The sequence below is a fragment of the Lampetra fluviatilis genome, chromosome 2 (genome assembly GCF_964198595.1).
Source record: "Lampetra fluviatilis chromosome 2, kcLamFluv1.1, whole genome shotgun sequence".
NCBI classification, from domain to species: Eukaryota; Metazoa; Chordata; class Hyperoartia; order Petromyzontiformes; family Petromyzontidae; genus Lampetra; species Lampetra fluviatilis.
Genome location: NC_136276.1, coordinates 20,092,479 through 20,113,122, shown reverse-complemented (window position 1 = coordinate 20,113,122; position 20,644 = coordinate 20,092,479). Strand labels below are relative to the sequence as shown.

At 43.4% G+C, this 20,644-nt stretch overlaps 1 protein-coding gene across 1 annotated transcript in view; it reads left to right on the top strand.

Moving 5' to 3' along the window:
• Positions 1-20,644, top strand: part of LOC144946997 (prestin-like) — an 86,500-nt gene that overhangs the window by 32,952 nt on the left and 32,904 nt on the right. Inside the window, exons 4-12 of the mRNA XM_078876101.1 lie at positions 1,775-1,939; positions 3,183-3,335; positions 7,518-7,600; positions 7,974-8,121; positions 13,020-13,133; positions 14,803-14,880; positions 15,469-15,564; positions 17,692-17,798; positions 18,449-18,518. Of these exons, the coding sequence (XP_078732227.1) occupies positions 1,775-1,939; positions 3,183-3,335; positions 7,518-7,600; positions 7,974-8,121; positions 13,020-13,133; positions 14,803-14,880; positions 15,469-15,564; positions 17,692-17,798; positions 18,449-18,518 (1,014 nt within the window). The remainder of the gene's footprint in view (positions 1-1,774; positions 1,940-3,182; positions 3,336-7,517; positions 7,601-7,973; positions 8,122-13,019; positions 13,134-14,802; positions 14,881-15,468; positions 15,565-17,691; positions 17,799-18,448; positions 18,519-20,644) is intronic.

The following is a 20,644-nucleotide window of genomic DNA, read 5'->3' as shown; positions in this document are numbered from 1 at the left end:
CGGCATTGCCAAACGCAGCCTCGAACCGGACTGAATTTTGTCCGCGGTTCCAGACGCAGTCTGGACCGTGGCCTTGCCCTCACTCAGGTGCCTGTGACACCTTTTGACCTCTCCTCGTTCGCAAACTTACACCCGTCGTAGCTGATCCACAGTTTTAGAGATGAATGCGCGTTGGCTCAACCACGTGGGGGCTTGTACCAGAAGCTCTTACCATATTTTACTGCGCAGTATTTTTTTGTTTTTTCTAAAGATGCTGATATTTATAGGACCCGAAATAGGTGCTTCGGTCATTTGAATTGTTTCTGCGTTCATCAATCATACGCAATTTGATTTTGAAAATTAAACCAATAAACGATAATTCTGCGTTGTGGCCAGCTGACCACCTTTGGGTATAGCATTAAAACGTCAACTGGGGCGCCAGTAAGCCTTCTGGCCACCGCGCGAGAATATCTGCTGCCTCGGCGAATTGCGGCTAACACAATAAACAAGTTCACAGAAGTTATTAACTCCCAAAAAACAGTGCTTCTCTCAGGTCAATCTTTCCCAGGAGTGTTTGTTTGAACAAGGACAACTCCGGGCTGGTTTTTATTTCAGAACCAACACAAACCAGCGAACCTGTTGCGATGGACAAAAGCCTTCTACGGCAATATAGCGTTTGTGCTATACACGGTATTTGTATCGTGTTCATCATGGTGGGCTGTACATCTACGTATTGTAGCTACAGCACAGCGTGAGCGAGTATACATCAGTGTTCTCATTTGTGAGTAAGTAGGGTGCGTCGCTGTATTCGTTTATCGTGGAGCAGTGGCACAGAGGTTAGCATTGCATTTCGGAGTGAACCCGGTAACCAAACATGGTAACCGTGATAGCCGAACCAGTCCGGCCCACCCCTCCTTCACCAACTTGCACGAGCCAGGATGGTGAAGTATGGTCAAATAATCCTAATGACCAACGTGGCATTGAGATTCCTCCATCCAGTAATGATTTGACCAAGGTCTGCAGAATTAACTGTTGTATTGTTATCGTTTATATGAATGCGGTAAATTATATATTCAAATGTTTAACATGTGTGCATGTAAATTATTGTATTGTACATGGAAGCGTCGTATAAGTACGTAATTTGACATTGACCATTGATGACTTATTAGTCATATTAAATCTATACTCTTTGGTTCTTTCGGTAAAGTCACGTAAGTAGAAAAATGATAATAGATCACGACGTTTCGATCGCCACACAAGAAATCGACTTCAGGTGGGAGTGAAAAGTTTCTCAGAAGTTTCTCACTCCGACCTGAAGACGGTTGCTTGTGTGGCGATCGAAACGTCGTGATCTATTATTTTCCTTCTAACTACGTGACTTTACCGAAAGAACCAAAGAGTATGGATTTCTGTTGTCACGAAAGCTTCAAATCAAGATTCATATTAAATTCTTTAGGTCAATAGTAAAATGTAAAACGAAAGGTGTAAGGAAAAGAGTTGAACAAAGCAGCAATGTATTTCCTGTTATATATATATTCTATAATACATTTGCTGAGCACAGGCCCAAATGATACACATGCCAAGTGGCCAACAACACACAGCATCATTGAAATTGTAACAGATAATAAGTAACACATAAAGAGACGATCGGAGGGAATTTCGTAGCCTAGCAGTGTGGAAGAAGAAGAAGCAGCGGTGAAGGGAAACGTTTTGATTCCACCGCGCACGACACAAATAACGCTCTCCTCTCGAACCCGACGACGTTCCAATGCCCTTCACCGTGACGTTCCACCAGCTGATCATGTTCAGCCTGCAGCTGGGATTCGTGGCCATCTACCTGTCGGATCCACTGGTGAGCGCCTTCACCAACGCGGCCGCCATCCACGTCCTCGTGTCCCAAATCAAGAACATGCTGGGCCTGCAGGTGCCACGCTTTTCTGGGCCCGCTTCAATTTTCATGGTACCAACGCAGACCACCTGCTGCAGCCGCCGCACTGCGCCAGGAGCACCACCGACACATTATGTGGGATCCGTTTCTTTTAGAGAGAACGCTGTAATTGTTGGCATCCTTTTTTTTATTTGAAAAAAAATGCGTATTAAGGAATAGCTCTTACTGGGCTTTGATTCACCACTATTGCCTGCAAAGTGCAAACTGCCTCTTTTTTTCAAGTGGGTGCCCCCTCATGCCTGTGGGAACTGCGCTCCCGCATGCCTTGTTATACGGTTTTTTTCTCCTTTACAGGGACTTGAAAGTAGGTTGTGCAGGTCCTCATTCCGGTCGAATGGGTTATAGCGTGCTTGGCTGCCACTCCAATGCTTATCAGTCGCAATTTAGCTCAACATCGGAGCTCAATGAGGAGGGCCTTCCTTTTTTTACTGTCCAGGGCTCTTTGGCAGTTATGCATGCGCTTGCTGAATCAGCAAGTGAAGTGGCCCAAGCTGCCTTTGATGTTTGATTTATAGTGGATTTTAATTGCATATTTAAATTAAAATTTAATCCAGCATATAACCGGGATACATCTGTGTGAGATGGATCCTGCATTCGGCAAGAGTTTCATGCAGTAGAGTAAGCATTACTCAATGATGATAGTTTGTAAATATTTCAGAAGCTGTGCCAAAAGCAGCCCTGGAATGATTGTTTTTAGACTGGCGAGCTCTCCAGTTATATAGAGCGAGCTTTGGGGGCACTCGTGTGATCGTCTGTGGGGTGCTGGAGCTTACGGTGTGGAGTGGTGCTATGTGGGTCCGTGGATCCAGTGCTGTTCAACAAATTAGAAAAACCTAAAAGTGGTATGTTGTACGTGGAAAGTGGCGAGATCATATTTGCACCAACAACGCACTTTGCTTTGGTCCTGATGTCGTTTAAAACTTTGAGAGACAATTAAACCACTGTCCTTGTTACACCATTGCCGTCGAAAGGTGCAGCCTGGGCCTTGACTCATGAGAAGTTTGACGATTCAATAACCACTCAAAGTTGGAGGAGAAAAACGGCCAACGCTCTGCAACTTTGGTCAATTTCCTAAAAATATATAAACTCATGAATATGGGCCTTTATGCTCATACCATGAAGAACATTTTTTCTGGCATGTCACATTGATAAATAATTTCAAGATAAAATGTTACCGAACGTTAAAATATTTAATGAGTTCATCGGAAGTACAATGATATATTGTTACTTGTTTGTGCTTTTTTATGTTTTTCAGACAATGGTTGATATTTTTCAGAAGCTACCGAACACAAATATAGCAGAGCTGGTGACGTCGCTGGTGTGTTTGACTGTGCTCATTCCAGTGAGAGAGATAAACCAGCGGTACAAGAGTAAGCTCAAAGCTCCAATTCCTGTGGAACTGCTCCTGGTAAGAACCCAACAACAGTTATAACACCCTCTAGCATACTACAGTTTTCTAAAAGTGAAAGCTAAACCATTCTACAGCAGAACCAAAGTAAAGTTAGTCTGTTAAAATACAATTTGGATTTGATATAGCATCTAAATGGAACCACATCTCAAGGTTCTGGACAAGCCAACGGGACATGACATTTGGCGGAAAGAAGACATCGATGATTAGTTTGTTTTAACAAGAGAAAAATACGTAGAGGACAAGAGGAAAGTTGTGAGGAATTATATGAACGGGTGTCAGGGAGCCAACAGCACAGATGTCCGGGGACAGGACATTGCAGACCCTAGGGGCAGTGGAGGGGAATGATCGATCTCCGCTTGAGCAAAGGTTGACTGGGGCTTCAACTGAAGGTTGATGGAGGAGAGAGTGCATGGAGGGGAGTAGAGTGAGATTAGAGGGAAGAAGTAGGAGAGTGCGTAGAGAGGAGTAGAGTGAGATTAGAGGGGAGAGGTAGGCAGGGGTGAGCCGACAGACAATGTTGAACATGGTAAGTGCGTTCTTCAAGTTGATTTAACATCGGATATGGAGCCAGAAGAGAGATCAGAATAATGCAATAATGTAGTTCATGTATACAAGTACGTACGACAAGTATTGCAGTGGTAATTTGGATCATCAGGAGTTTGGAGGTGAGGGATTTGAGAGGGCCAGAGAGGAGAGATGGAGGTTTGGATAAATGTCTCGGTGGCAGCTTGGCTCAGGACACTGGAGAATCTCGAGCATGCGGAGGTGCCAGGTACTGTCTCATTGAGAGAATCGGCATCGCAATGCTAATTTATTCTGGAGAAATCCGATGAGCTTTGAAGCTCTTTTTCGCAGATGTTCAGTGAGGGTCACGGGGTCAGAAAGTTACAACAACAATGTGAGAAGGAGAACGGAAATGAACGAGAGTTGCCGTTGAACCAGAGTGCTCAGAATCGGGGATAACTCCGAGGTTTCACGCACTGTGCAAGTGCAGTGTCAGAATCAAGGATGTGGACTGTCAAACCATCGTTTTTTTATTGGATTTTATTTGTTGACAAATGTCATTATTTTATGAAGTTAAATGAGAGTGCTTCTTCCCAACAACATTATGCCGGCATTTCTCGATTTGGGAAGAGATTGTACTGACCCTTGTTTTTTTAATGAAAATTACGTACTGCTGTGTAAATCAACACATAAGAGTAAAGTACTCGAAGCAATGCATCTAAAAGGCTTCTGACCCCCCTTACACTGGAACAAGCTGCCCCTACGTGTCAAACATTCGACTTCACTTTACATTTTTTGTTCTCTTAAAACACTCACTTACCCAAATTCCTCTTCCCTACTCCTTTCCGCCTCATCGATAAACACCATCCCTCTTCCCAAATTCACCGCCCATTCAGCACACTCGCTCATCATGAACCACTCACCGTGAACCACTCATCACGAACCACTCACCGTGAACCACTCATCATGAACCACTCACCGTGAACTAATCACCGTGAACCACTCATCATGAACCACTCACCGTGAACTACTCACCGTGAACCACTCATCGTGAACCACTCATCGTGAACTACTCATCGTGAACCACTCACCGTGAACCACTCATCGTGAACCACTCATCATGAACCACTCATCATGAACCACTCATCATGAACCACTCATCATGAAACACTCATCACGAACTACTCATCACGAACCACTCATCGTGAACCACTCATCGTGAACCACTCACCGTGAACCACTCATCGTGAACCACTCACCGTGAACCACTCATCATGAACCACTCATCGCGAACTACTCATCGTGAATCACTCATCGTGAACCACTCATCATGAACCACTCACCATGAACCACTCATCGTGAACCACTCATCGTGAACCACTCATCATGAACCACTCATCATTAACCACTCATCATGAAACACTCATCACGAACCACTCATCGTGAACCACTCATCGTGAACCACTCACCGTGAACCACTCACCGTGAACCACTCATCATGAAACACTCATCGTGAACCACTCATCGTGAACCACTCACCGTGAACCACTCACCGTGAACCACTCATCGCGAACCACTCATCACGAACCACTCATCGTGAACCACTCATCACGAACCACTCATCATGAACCACTCATCGCGAACTATTCATCGTGAATCACTCATCGTGAACCACTCATCATGAACCACTCATCGTGAACCACTCATCGCGAACTACTCATCGTGAATCACTCATCGTGAACCACTCATCATGAACCACTCATCGTGAACCACTCATCATGAACCACTCATCACGAACTACTCATCGTGAACCACTCATCATGAACCACTCACCGTGAACCACTCATCACGAACTACTCATCACGAACCACTCATCGTGAACCACTCATAATGAACCACTCACAATGAACTACTCACCGTGAACCACTCATCATGAACCACTCATCGCGAACTACTCATCGTGAATCACTCATCGTGAACCACTCACCATGAACCACTCATCGTGAACCACTCATCGTGAACCACTCAACATGAACCACTCATCATTAACCACTCATCGTGAAACACTCATCACGAACTACTCATCATGAACCACTCATCGTGAACCACTCATCGTGAACCACTCACCGTGAACCACTCACCGTGAACCACTCACCACGAACCACTCATCACGAATTACTCATCATGAACCACTCATCGTGAACTACTCATCACGAACCACTCATCGTGAACCACTCATCACGAACCACTCATCATGGACCACTAATCGCGAACTATTCATCGTGAACCACTCATCATGAACCACTCACCTTGAACCACTCATCACGAACTACTCATCACGAACCACTCATCGTGAACCACTCATAATGAACCACTCACAGTGAACTACTCACCGTGAACCACTCATCATGAACCACTCACCTTGAACCACTCATCACGAACTACTCATCACGAACCACTCATCGTGAACTACTCATAATGAACCACTCACCGTGAACTACTCACCGTGAACCACTCATCATGAACCACTCACCGTGAACTACTCACCGTGAACCACTCACCACGAACCACTCATCACGAACCACTCATCGTGAACCACTCACCACGAACCACTCATCATGAACCACTCACCGTGAACTACTCATCATGAACCACTCATCGTGAACCACTCATCGTGAACTACTCACCGTGAACTACTCATCATGAACCACTCATCGTGAACCACTCACCACGAACCACTCATCACGAACCACTCATCGTGAACCACTCACCACGAACCACTCATCATGAACCACTCACCACGAACCACTCATCACGAACCACTCATCGTGAACCACTCACCACGAACCACTCATCATGAACCACTCATCACGAACCACTCATCGTGAACCACTCATCACGAACCACTCATCATGAACCACTCATCACGAACCACTCATCGTGAACCACTCACCACGAACCACTCATCACGAATTACTCATCATGAACCACTCATCGTGAACTACTCATCACGAACCACTCATCGTGAACCACTCATCGTGAACCACTCATCATGAAACACTCATCATGAACCACTCATCGTGAACTACTTATCCTTAACCACTCATCATTAATCACTCATCATGAAACACTCATCACGAACCACTCATCATGAACCGCTCACCGTGAACCGCTCAATATGAACCACTCATCATGAACCACTCAACGTGAACCACTCATCCTTGCTTTCATCATTGTTTATTTCACGCGTCATCACATTCACCGTGCACTGCCATCCTTCTCATCAACTCATCTCATCCCATCACACTTCTGCTGTACAAATTGCTACTTATTTGTTCGGCGCCTTCATCAAGGCGCTATATAAATTAAAATAAGATAACACATGTCCCGCTGACATTTTATACCGAACCATAATATTTCGTTCTGTTCTTTGCATGGATGATAGAAATTAGCATGCCAACGGAAACATACTTTTTCCTGCAAATTCCAATCTTGGCGTGATTATAATCACAATAGGGCACGCCAAAGTGACCTATTTTGGCGTGATTATAATATGATTATAATATGATTATAATCACGCCAAAATATGGCACTTTGGCGTGCCCTATTGTTAAATGAGTCCGGGCAACTGAATTCAAAGTCTAAACCGGATAAAACGTGCGCCCTTTGTTTTAGATTATTCTGGCTACCGTCATCTCCTTCTACGCCCGGCTGGAAGAAAAGTTTGGAGTTACAGTGGTTGGGAATATACCTGCCGGGTGAGCCTGTTTTTACAAATCCAAATACAACAACATTTTGGAATAATAAAGGGTAGAACATGTCTCGTGTGTGTGCTATGCCTTGATAGCCTTTGCCCAAATAGTCATCAGAACTATATGGGGGGTGGGGGGAGGGTAAATATTTGTCTTTGCGTGATTGTATGTATGTACGTCGACTCGGCCTCAAATGAGTACCCGGTGCGATGTGTAGTAAACATCGCCACTGGGGAGACAAAGGCGGCCGGGCGTTTTGCTGGCCACCCACCTCGTGTGCCGTGCCGACCTTCATAGGTGCTCGCTAATGGCACTTGCCCCAAGGCTACAAAGGGGATCTTTGCCTTTATTTTGTGTTTTGTCTGTTCACTGTGGCTAGGCTGCCAGTGCCGCAGCTGCCAACTGTGACCAACTTCTCCTCGCTCATCGCCGACGGACTGGCGATAGCGATTGTCGGCTACGCCGTCTCTGTGTCGTTGGCAAAGATCTTTGCAAAGAAGCATGGTTATACCGTCGACGCCAATCAGGTATTACAATTTTAGACGCCTTTTAACCACGTGTAGTGTCACTGATTCGGAGACAGAGTTTGTAGGAAGCACCTTATTTATTAAACACAACTTCCACGGTCTCGTCCGCACACTCTCCACAGTAGCTCAGCCTAGCCTGTACACAACACTAGCCGTCTAACACTGACGGCACTGACTTAGATAGTCAACTACTATCCTTCGTAGTGTGATATTGAGCGGAGACGTTTAGCAACGACGGCGACGAGATGACAGCAACAATGAGACGAGTCCATTCCCAGAACCGGCAACCTCCTTTTATGCTCCCAGCGCGGCCTGACTCCGCCCTGACCACGCCTCCCTTCTCGCTCGAACCCGCTAGGAGGTTCCAGGGGCCTCCAGATGGGGTCCTCCATGACCCTTGCCCTAATTCCTCCGCACTGCCAACACACGTGCACATGCTCACTGGCCTGTGTACTGTCTGTCCACCTCAGTTGTCGCTGCTGTCCACCAGCCGGCACTATTATACTACAGATGCACTGCATTGCAATGCTTGGAAACGAACTCTACTGAGAAGGGCTGCGTTGATGTTACTTGGTCCAGTCAAGGTCTACGTATACCATCAAGAAAACGCCCATGATGCCCATCGTGCTGCAGACATATAGGGTCTCAGAGTATCATTGGTTCGGAAGAGATGCCTCATAGCGTAGTGATTATAGCCGGTTAATAGATAACACATGCAGGCCGGTCCAGTGTGGCACAGTGGTTAGCTTCTTTTAACAATTTGTATTTACCAGGTTAGGCCCACTGAGCTATACAGCTCTTTTTCAGAAGTGACCTGGCCACAAGTGATAGCACAACGAAGTGGCTTATCACGTGGAAATGTATAGCAGCCGAATTCTCTAAATGCATGTTTCTAAATGTGGAGGGGGGACACCGGAGGACGCGGAGAAAAATCCACGTGATCACGGGGAGAGAGACACGCAAACTCCAAATATACAGCCATCAGGGTCGGGATAGAACACACGATCTCCTGTATACCAAGCGAGTGAGATAACATCTCGCCACCATGATTTTATGAGCACGGTAATCTGAGTATGATGACCATCTACGGATAACATTGGTGGTGGTGCAGGATGATTAAACAACCACCATGACTGATGGAGCATACGGAGGCCTTCATCCAGCAGTGGATGGGCTGTACATTATTATTTATTATTCTTCAATAGGTCACAACTCCTAAGTGCATTACTTTTTATGGTGGAACCTACCCTCAAACTAGGAAAAACATGGTCAACCCTTTCCCTTATCCTTGATCTCTGAACATAAAGCAGACTTGAAACACGGTAGGACAAACTCCTCAGCCGTGGCAGATCACTGTTACAATTTAGTGGGCTCACATGATATTGACTTCTCCAAGACAGAGGTTCTCTGCAAGCCATCTGGCTACCATGAGAGATTCGTTCATGAGGCGATCCACATATACAAACATAGAGACAATTTCAACCGAGAAGATGGATTCTGGCTCAGCAATCATTGGAAGGACGTAATAAACCATTTCGGATCTTAACTGATTGTGTTCACGTTTACGGTGACTTTCAGACCGCGTTCCACTCACTGGCATTGACTATATATCTTGTATTCTCCGCAGGGAATGGATTCTTTTCTCCGCTGCAAGTCTCCAATCACTACTCTCCCATTGACATATTTCATTGCTTCCTCTTAGTATCTTTCACGCGACGGTCAATGGTATAGTGTATAGCGGATTGTATAATAATAAATAGTATAAAATTGTAATGTTTAATACAATGTACAAAGTAATATATAGTATCGTTATTGTATAGTGAATATACAGCAGTGTGATATACAGTAGGGTGGGTAGAATAATAAATAGTGTAATATTACAATGTTTAAGGTATAGGGTGGTGTATAGTAATACAGTATGTAATTTAATGTTGGGTTTGTCTATGGCAGTATATAGTACGGTGTAGACTCGTGTGATGTAAGAGAATAAAGTTTAGCTAGAAGCATATTATATTTTTTGCGACCTAGAATTGTAATGTATTACTTACTGTTAGTAGCTCAGCTTATTGGAGAGTATATTTAGTATACTGATGATACTATGTAGTTTATACTTTAGTTGTTTACGTGGTGGTTTAGTTACTGTAGCTACATACTATAAACATTCCTTCCCTTTATTAATGTTACTCCTATCCCCTCCCTTTGGTGCTGCTAATCCTGCATAATGCACGGGCATAATGACTTTAAACCCCCCACCAAACCTCCTACACATTTCACAAGTAGTACTATTCGCATATCTGCATTTGCCATAAATATGCTAAATTCCTCTTGATATGCAAATTATGTTGTCAAGGCGCTCTTCCCCCCTCCATCCCAGCTTAAATAGACGCTCCAAGCCTGGGGTGTGTCATTCAGACTCTGTCTTCTCGACAGACCTGTTCTCCGCCTGAGGACGGTTGCTTGCGTTGTGGCCGAAACGTCATGAGAATTATTTTATTATGTTTTATTTTTATTATTTTATTATTTCCATTCTACGTGACTTTACCGAAAGAACCAAGGAGATGAATCCCTGCAGTCACGAAAGCTTTAATCGAAATTTAACTGCTCCTCTGTTCAGTTGATCTTGGTTTTTCAAAGCCCTTTATTTATTCAACTTTTCATTGAGCAATTTATTATTCCAATTTTGTCTGCCACGTTTCATCTAGAAAAAAATCAGGCATGGGGACATAATACAGTGCAGGCTGTATAATGTACTGGTCCTTAGGCCTGCAGCAGGGTGTAGTTCATGAATTTGACTTAAAAGTTGAAACAAAAGGGGTTGCAAAAATGTGTACTGTGGTCGTGGAACGAAGTGTTTAGGTGACAAATACACAGCATTTTGGGGAAATGGTGAAGTGGGTGCCGTAGTGGCCATATGTTAACTACCTCGCCTTGTATACACGAGGCTATGCGTTTGATCCCGAGCCTGATGCCTGCTGTATATTTGAAGTTTGCATGTTCTCCCCATGGTTGTCTGGATGTTTCTCCGGGTCCTCCTGTTTATCCCTCCACTTTTAGAAACATGCATTTGGAGTATTTTGCTGTTATATATATTTACATCATGATACGCCACGTTTTCCAGCTATCATGTGTGCCCAGGTCGCTTCTGAAAAAGAGCTATATATTGCTCAGTGGACCTTACCTGGTAAAATAAAAAAAAATTGTTTAGTTTTAAGTGGTTAGCACGCTTGCCCTGTAAACCCAACGACCTGATTGCCAAACCTGGGCGCACAGTTAATGGCAGAGGTGTGGACTCGAGTCATGTGACTTGGACTCGAGTCAGACTCGAGTCATGAATTTGATGACTTGCGACTCGACTTGGACTTGCATAACAATGACTTTGTCCCACCTATGAGATGTGGACTCGAGTCATGTGACTTGGACTCGAGTCAGACTCGAGTCATGAATTTGATGACTTGCGACTCGACTTGGACTTGCATAACAATGACTTTGTCCCACCTCTGGTTAATGGTAGTAGTGATTGCTTGCCTACCTCAGCTCTGCGGCTTTAAGGAGTTCCGCAAATCTGCATGATGTTCAAACCAGTGCCTCCAATGCAGTAAATCACTGGCGTGTGCCGCCACACTCTCAATTCTTGGAAACGTCGATTTCCCTGCCCTCCTACCAGTTGGCTCGGCACTCTGCCCAGAATCCATGATTTGAAACAAAAATGTGGAAGCGCTGAATGTTAAAAGCGATTGAATAAAGCACCATCGTGCCTGGGTGGTGGTGGCGATTTGAACGCCTGTAATCCTGCACTGTGGAGGAGAGGGTTGGCGGATCACTGTACGAATGTCGCGATAAGGTCCTTCCCGTGGACGTCAAGGAAGAGCCATACTCTGGCAAGCCAGGAGGTACAGGAAAGTGTAGACCAATATCACATATCTCTTCTGTACGGTATAGAGTCTTCACCCCTTGCATTTGTGGGTTTTCTCCAGGTACTCCAGGTTTCCTCGTGCGTGTACTAACACTCATTAATTGCCTAAAAATATCTTTATATATAGAGGACTGCAGAGCTTGAGTGATTGTTGGCACCGCCTCGCCGGCTCGCCACCTGGCTGCCTTCTCGCTTGATTGGGCATACTTAGTGGTTGTGAGATGCAATTTCCATTCACAATGTTATATGAAACTAAACATTATTCTTGTCTTTCCACTGCTGAGTAATGGCCTCCCTCACGGTCCTGCGATGCGACAATTCATCTCGCTCCTGCACATGCACTGATCCCATCGATCCGTCCCTGCAGTGGTCGTCCTCTCGGGCGTGTTTTCCTCCTACCGTTGCCATTCCATCGCCAGTCTCTTCCACCGGCCATCATCCCAAGCCTTTCCTCACACGTCACTATGACTGTAAACAGTTTATCTCATTGCTGACAGTGTCACGTGTTTGTATCGTTCCCTGATGCACGTGCTCCTCTTTCTGTCCCTCGGTGTAACTGGAAGCGTGCGTCTCTTCACGCTTCATTCCACGATTTTGAGCTTTTATTTCTTCTCCTTTTGTCTGTGACGTCGAAGCTGGCGCTTCCGATGAGCACGGTTTGCTACGTACGGTGCAAAAAAAGTTCTACATACATACAATGTGCAGTAATCGAAAACCTTCCTCTTCAGGCACGATTGGTATCCGCTTTTTCATGATTCACTTTTACAAAAGTGAACAATTATTACCGGTAACTTAACTTAACGTAACCACAGTGGTAGGGGCTCTCTTCCGGACCAGTTCTATACCCACCAGGCTTCTCTAAACAACACTGGGGTTACCCCAAGTTTAAGAATGATGGTGATGGTAACCGTATATTAGGCACTACATAGATATTGCAAGAAATGTATTTGGATTCGATTTGCATTGTTTGTGTCATCTCTTTTAGGAACTATTTGCGCACGGAGTTTGCAACCTCTTTGGCTCATTCTTCCAGTGCTTCCCAAGTGCTGCTTCTATTTCCAGGACCTCCATTCAGGAGGGGACAGGAGGGAACACGCAGGTACAATAACCGTCACTTAAAACATATGGGATTACACGTACAGCAGCAAAACATCGCCTCTGACTGGCAGACTAACGTCCTCTTGCGAACCAGGTGCTGAGTTGTCACCTTGTGCCGCACAGGGATAACTGCCACTGGGGGTGCCCTCTCTAATGTTTGAGATGAGGTGCTAGGCGCTTATTCCGTGTAAAGCGTTCTCAGATGTACCGAGGTAAAGTGTTGCCATTATCAAGGAGATTTTCACTGAGTTTCAAGAATTGTTATAAGGCCAATATGGTAATTGACATTGGTCCAGCGGTAGTACATTTGCCAGTTGTTGCAGAGGTTCACGGTTCCAATCTGGCAGGACACCCTGGTTAAACTGGCAGGTATGTATGTATGTAGAACGTCTTTCGCAACCATGCGTAGCCAACCGTGCTAATCGGAGGTGCAGGGGAAGGACAGAAAACTAAACACAAAAAGCAGTTAGAAAGAAATTCGTTTTCAAATTAGATTTAAAAGTGCATAGCTCCAGTGGCTTCCAAATATCCGACAGAACAGCGTTCCAGACGGCTGCTCAAGCGCATTTGTATTTACCGTAAAAATAGACATGCCATCTGCTTCACCGGTCACGTAAGGTCATTCAGGGAAAAGTAGGCCATTGTCTGCAAACCTTACTGTTAAATTTTGAGCTTGCAAATTAGTTACTTGTGAATCAGATAGGAATCATCGCCCCTTGCTGAGAAAGAGTCTTCACACTCAGTGAGGTTTTCCCATAATCAGAGTAATAGCTTTTTCACACAGTAAATTACATGCTTTGTTTAAGTTACAATTTACACGTTACACAAAGCTGTATCTGTATATGAACCTCATGGCGGGACCCCGGGGTCCTGAATAAAAGGAAGTCAAAATCGTAGTTAATGTATTTTTGGCGACTCCGTCCCACCGCAACACAAAACTTTGAAACTTTGATCAGCGCATCGTGTAGAGCTCGTCGAGAGGAATATATTGCTTTAACCTTCGCGTTCAACAGACATTAAATGATGTAGTAACGTAGTTTATGCGAGAGCTGGGGGCCTATGGGACCCCGGGGTCCTGCCATAAGGTCCATATGTTGTGCTGTCACAGCGGGTGAATCACCTCCCTACAATGTGCCTTTGTCATCCTCATGCTCACTGGCCTTACAAGTAAGAATAGCGAACATTTCAGAAAAAAAAACATAATTACGATGATAATAATCATCATCATCATTCATAAACGTAGCCAGAGTGAGTTCGCAATCCTTTAGTGACAACTCTGCTGTCATATACCAGCCACCTGTGCTGAACACTGTATTAATCACATTTCAGAATCAATATTTTTGGGAAAATACCCAAGGGAATTTAACGGGGGGTTTTTTCTTCCCCTGATACAGATGTGTTTACTTACAAGATTTTTATAAATGTTTTTGTTTCTCCCTCCACCACCACCATGATAGCCTCACTTAGTTGGGACACCCCCCCCCCCACTACCATTCTTTTCCCACAACCCCCTGCATACGGCACAGTTGCGTCGGGATGGTTTTTCACGATTGTTGCCTCCTGGACTTGGATTGTGCGATGGGCTGTAACGGGCTCATGTTTTGTGAAGCAAAGCAAACAAATCTATATTTTGTTTCCTTTGCTATTGTGGGTAACCTTTGACCTTGCAGCTCGCCTCTGGCATATCCACCATGGTGGTGTTGGTTGTCCTCCTGGCTGTGGGACCTCTATTTAGAGCTCTACAGAGGGTATGTCCAACTTTTTCTTTATTCCCATACATTCTGATCACTTGCTACCACCCGCTTTACATAGTTGCCACGACGTGTATTCGGGTTTGACGGCGTAATTCACGAGCAATGATGAATTGTGAAACTAATGAAATGTAGTTGATCTGAGATGAAGAATGCCACAAAACGTGTACTCATATTTGATCATTTATAGTCAAGATATTTGCATGCTCAAAGTAGTATTGGGCATTGCCCCTATACAATAGTAGCCCTCAGACAGTGATGTAAATTATACTGTTATGTTGTAACAGTCAGCCTCTAGCAGTCTACGTCATGGACTGTGGAGGAATATTGTCTTGAACGAACTACACTGAGCTTGATTTGAACCCTCCCAACCTTCTGGCTGAGTTGTGCACTCTAACCACAGTGCCACGTGGTTGGATATTTTAGTGCGAGTGGAAATTTTAAGCACTGCATTTGAAAGTCTCTACTCAAGCTGGGGGTCTGTTATTTGTTGAAGAGAACAATGTGGTGTTAAAATATCACAACCTTTTAATGTTACACGTTTGCTGTTCAATAGTGTGCATTGCAATGTTTGTGTATGTGCAGTCCGTTTTAGCGTGCATCATTGTAGTGGGCCTAAAGAGAATGCTCATGCATTTCACTGACCTGAAGCAACTGTGGAAAATCAGCAAGGTGGATTTTGTAAGTACCGTACCGTGAAGCAAATGACATAGTTTGGCATTATGCTGTAATTGTGTCACAAATCATCGTAATCAGAAGGCGAGCCGTTTTCAAATATTAACCTTTTTCAAATCAATATTCTCACATAATGAATTTGAATATAATAGTCCCTTGGTTAACAGTGACATCGATTAACAGTTTTTTTTATTAACGTTTCGCCTCCCATAGGGACCCCATGGTTTCGATAAACGTAAAAATTCTGATGAATATCGGCCAATCTGAGCCCTCGTAGCTGAGGCTGAGCCCATGCCTTCAGCCAATCAGCGACGCCCATTTATTAGCCTTTAGACCTCGACTGGCTTTGTTTATATTGCGTTTTCTGTTTTGGCAGTGGAAACAGCTCTCTTGCAGACTCAGTGAGTTTTACTTATTTTTCAACGTATAAGTTAATCAATAGTGATTGCAATGCCCCCTAAATTGAATTTGCAGAAGGAAAAGAGGTGTAGGAAAGTAATTCGTGTTTAAATGTCATAAACTATGTTTTTGGGGTCAAAAAGGTCAACTTGGAACGGATTCATGCTTTTAACATTTAATTTCTATATCCGATTAACAGTTATTTCGATTCACGGTAGTTTTCGTGGAAAGGATTAAAAACGTTAACAAAGAGACTACTGTGTACGATTGTCATAACATTGGCAGATTCCCAACCTGCAAAGTCCTCCTATAACTGCTGCCACTGCCGATGGTCTCGGGCTGTGGTAGTCTTTGCAACAGAGCTGCTCAACTCAATTGGGGCCTTCCCGGCTGAAATGAAGTCGGGGTCTGACATGACCCTGACAAAGGGGTAGGGGAGCAGTGTACGTTTTTTTTCTCGCTCACCCTTCTAGTGGCCACCAATATCAACAAACAATAAGTAAAATTGTTAGAAGCAGCTATACAAACAAGAGTTCCTCGGGTTTATTATCTTGGGAGTGAATTTATAGCATGTGCTTCGTGGTGGGTACATTATTTACAAAAGCCAGCTGTTTTCAAAGTGTTTTTAAAGGAGTTTGTTTTTCAAGTTGTGGTAAAAAGATGAAAATGTATACAAACGAGCGACAAACACAGGGGTTAAGACAAAAGGGCGACTGTCTTCATTAAAGTATACACTACAAACGGCTTTAAACGTTTAAAACAAACTTTAAAGGTGACGATATTATCTCAAAATGCACTGCACGAAAGAAAGCACTTCATTGTAACAAAACGCCGAAATAATCGCACTGAAATATTGAGAGCCCATGAATAAGCGTGTAATTAAATAAAAACAAAAGACACCCGGGGATTCTGAGCTACCTATACATATGTTGAACTTTTGTACGTACCCAACTGTGTTAATTGGAGGTAAGGGGCCTATCTTTCTGATCATCACAAGTTTAAAATTACTATGCCAAAAACATAAAAAAAATCGCTTGACAATATTTACTGTGATTAGAAAGCATAGCTGGGCAAATTTTTGCAGAGAAAAACCCCTTAATATCAAAGCACTTGTTACATTGTAGCTATAGGGATAATGCAGCACGTCGCATGAAATGCTGGATTATGTGCAGAAAAGTTTTATACCTGAGTAGTAAGGCGATAGTAATTCGAATTTTCTTTTCACTGGATTATTCGCAAAAATTTGTTGGGAAGTCGGTCGCAAAATTATGCCACCAAAAGCAATTCTACGTCAAGATGGAATTGTAATGCTGGGTTCGTGTATTCACGTCATCATGAAAGCATCAGCTGAGTCTTAAGATTAAATCAAGAGAATCTGACATGATATTTGACCAACGCCTTTGTGGATTTTGCCAGAATGTGGGATAAAACCGCAGACCCCAGAGGAAAACACACATTTAATGAGATAACATTCTGAAACATGCACAGGCAAGTCAACAGCCTACTTGCTGCACTGACACATGTGCACCTTCCTGTTCCGCCCAGACAGGTGGGTCTCATCAACGCAAACAAATCTGTGTGATCCCCCCCCCCACCGTTCTAGATTACAAGCGTGTGCCGTAGTGCATCGGAAGTAATTAGTGTATCCCTTTTCAGAATAATTAGTGTACCAGCGTTAAATGTCAAGCGCCTCGAGTGGATCGAGCCTAATAGAGTGGCGTACATGGTTTCCAGTACATCTGGCTCGTCACCTGGCTCGCTGTCCTGCTGCTGAACGTGGACCTGGGCCTGGGTGTCGCCGTGGCATTTTCCTTGATGACGATCGTCTACCGCACTCAGAGGTGAGCGAGGCGAAGCAGCATGGGCGAGCGCACGGTCGCCCACGGTGCAACAGTGGCAGTGTTGAGTGGCGTGGCTACGCCAAGTGTGTGTGTGTGTTTGGAAACGATGCCTGGGCGTAATCACCATGGTGAGTTGGCAGGGGCATACGGCGTTAAATCTCATCACTTATGTATGTACTCTCACGATCTAATGGGATTAAAATGTATTGCCACTGCTTTGCTCGGAAAAATAGTCTCGCTTAGTTGGGAGGCTGTTTCTTTTGTTTGGTTAAGGAGAGCCCTGCATGGAAACGATTGTCCAATTCCATTAACGAGTGTCACGCCTGTGGGATGAAACTCAAAGTACATGGAGAAGACCCACACACATACAAGGAAGGGGGTGACGCTCGAAACTCTGCACAGATAGTCAATAATCCATTGCTGCACTGCCATATTCTGGCCACCCTTGCAGCCATGCCTACAACACCTGACAAGCCTTGGTGGTTTCCCTTCGGAGTAATAACAATATTCTAAATCCTGCTTAGCTTATGAACTCTAAAAACATTGGACTTATTCAGGATGCAACGGTGAGAACTAAAGTATTTCTGTTTGATAAATGCATAATTGTGATGAAAGCAAATGCATGCTGTGGCTTTGTCTCTCCGGTTTAGGCCAGATTGTAAACTGCTCGGCAGAATACCAAACACTGAACTCTACAGACCACTGGATGAGTTTGCGAAGGTAACCTAATTTTGTACAATTTTTTATGATCCCATCGAACGATCTGATTGGGTATTTTCTGAAATGTGAGAGACTGGTCGATATGTTTCAATGCAATGGCTTCATAAAAGATCTTGAGCTAGAGGTGAAATGTAGAGTAATAACAAGTATTAAAACCTTGTGTCAAGTGTCATTAAATTACACAATCATCTTACCTACAGTGAGGGAAAAAAGTATTTGATCCCCTGCTGATTTTGTACGTTTGCCGACTGACAAATAAATGATCAGTCTATAATTTTAATGGTAGGTTTATTTAAACATTGAGAGACAGAATAACAACAAAACAATCCAGAAAAACGCATGTCAAAAATGTTATAAATTGATTTGCATTTTAATGAGGGAAATAAGTAAGATAGCAGGTACCACCACAGTCAGTATGCACTGCTGTTGTGATAGTAGATACTGCTATCGAGTTGGTAGATACTACTAAAACAGTCAGTATATACCACTACGGTCAGTTAATACTGCTACAGACAGTACATACTACTACGGTCAGTAGCTACTGCTTTCGAGTCAGCCGATACTACTATAGAGTTAGTAGTTACTATTTTCAAGTCGGTAGATACTACTGTAGGGCTCGTAGATACTACTACAGTCAGTAGTTGCTATAGTCAGTAAATACTACTATACAGTCAGTAGCTACTACTGGCTCAGTAGATGCTACTGTACAGTCAGTAGATACAACTACAGAGTCAGTAGATACTACTTACTCTGTTGTATGTAGGGTGTGTAGGTATATATACCTGTATTGACATGTGCTAGAAAGCTAGATATCCAAACCATATGATGGCAGCTCAGCAATTAGCACGGGATGCCAGACACGATCGAATGCTTCGGATATGCAAAGGGCTATGGAATACCGACAATCCACACTTCAACCCAAGGCCAAAACATAACGGAGTAATGTGCATTAAACGTATAAACCTTCAATTTCCACCCACGTGCAAACATATTTGCCAAACATGCCCTGCAAAGACCCAGTGAAGCTTTTCTGGGTAAACAAATAGCATTATTGGATGATGAATTCAATTTATATTGTGGTGACACAATTATCCTTTTCGTGCCTGGAAGAACAAGTTATGCATGCAGAATGCTGCAATAGCTGTAATTTATGCAAGTTGCCATACACATACAAAACGAGCGTTGCGCTCTTGAATTTTGTGAGCACCATTAGTGCCGTTGCCTCCATAACCTTGGACTAATATGGAATACAGTAGTTGAAATTGAGCAATAGTTTTAAACAATATAGAAATCAGCATTTTTCTCTATTTAATACAGTTTGCAGCAGAATCGCAGCGGGTGTAAGTGAAGGCTGAAAACAAGTTGTAGAGAATATGACTTACTCATGCATTTGTAAAAATACGCTCCTAAGTGTTACTCTGTTGTGGGAAAAATTTGCCACACAATAGTTCAACGATGCATGATGCCCAGCATTCGCAATTGGTTTATTATGGGGGAACAACATACTGTGTATTTAAATTAACCATTATACCAACACTACAAAGGTTACTTGAACAAGGGATATTCACATTGTCTTGTTATGGCACAACGCTGTACAATTTGTTAAGATTGGTCAACTCTATCACCTTTCATTTTATTTTATCCAGGCACAATATGTTTTAGTGAAAGAGTTATTGGAACTAATCAATTAATCAGTTTTTATCTATTGAAATATGTATATAAAAACTGTGTCAATTAACACTGGAAATCATATTCATTAAAGTAATCATAACTCTAATAGATTGAAAACATTAAAAGAAAATACTGTAATACTGGGTTTGCATCGATCCCCATTGCATATGAACCCTATTTCATCTGGTCTCATGTGAATCTAACATTACAATCATAGTTACATCCTTTTGGAAAGCTACAGCTGAAAGAATATTTTTTTTTAATGTAACACAATTTTCCCTTAAGTAGCACTTCATGATTTACCATATAAAAATTGGAAGATAAATCAATTTATAGCAAAACTGGCAATTTTCTTCCATCTGCCACCTCGCTTATTTTAAAGCCTGATTACAATTATTATAAAAAAAATCCTTGATAAATGCCCCTGAACATATATTACAACTGCGACCTCCTCG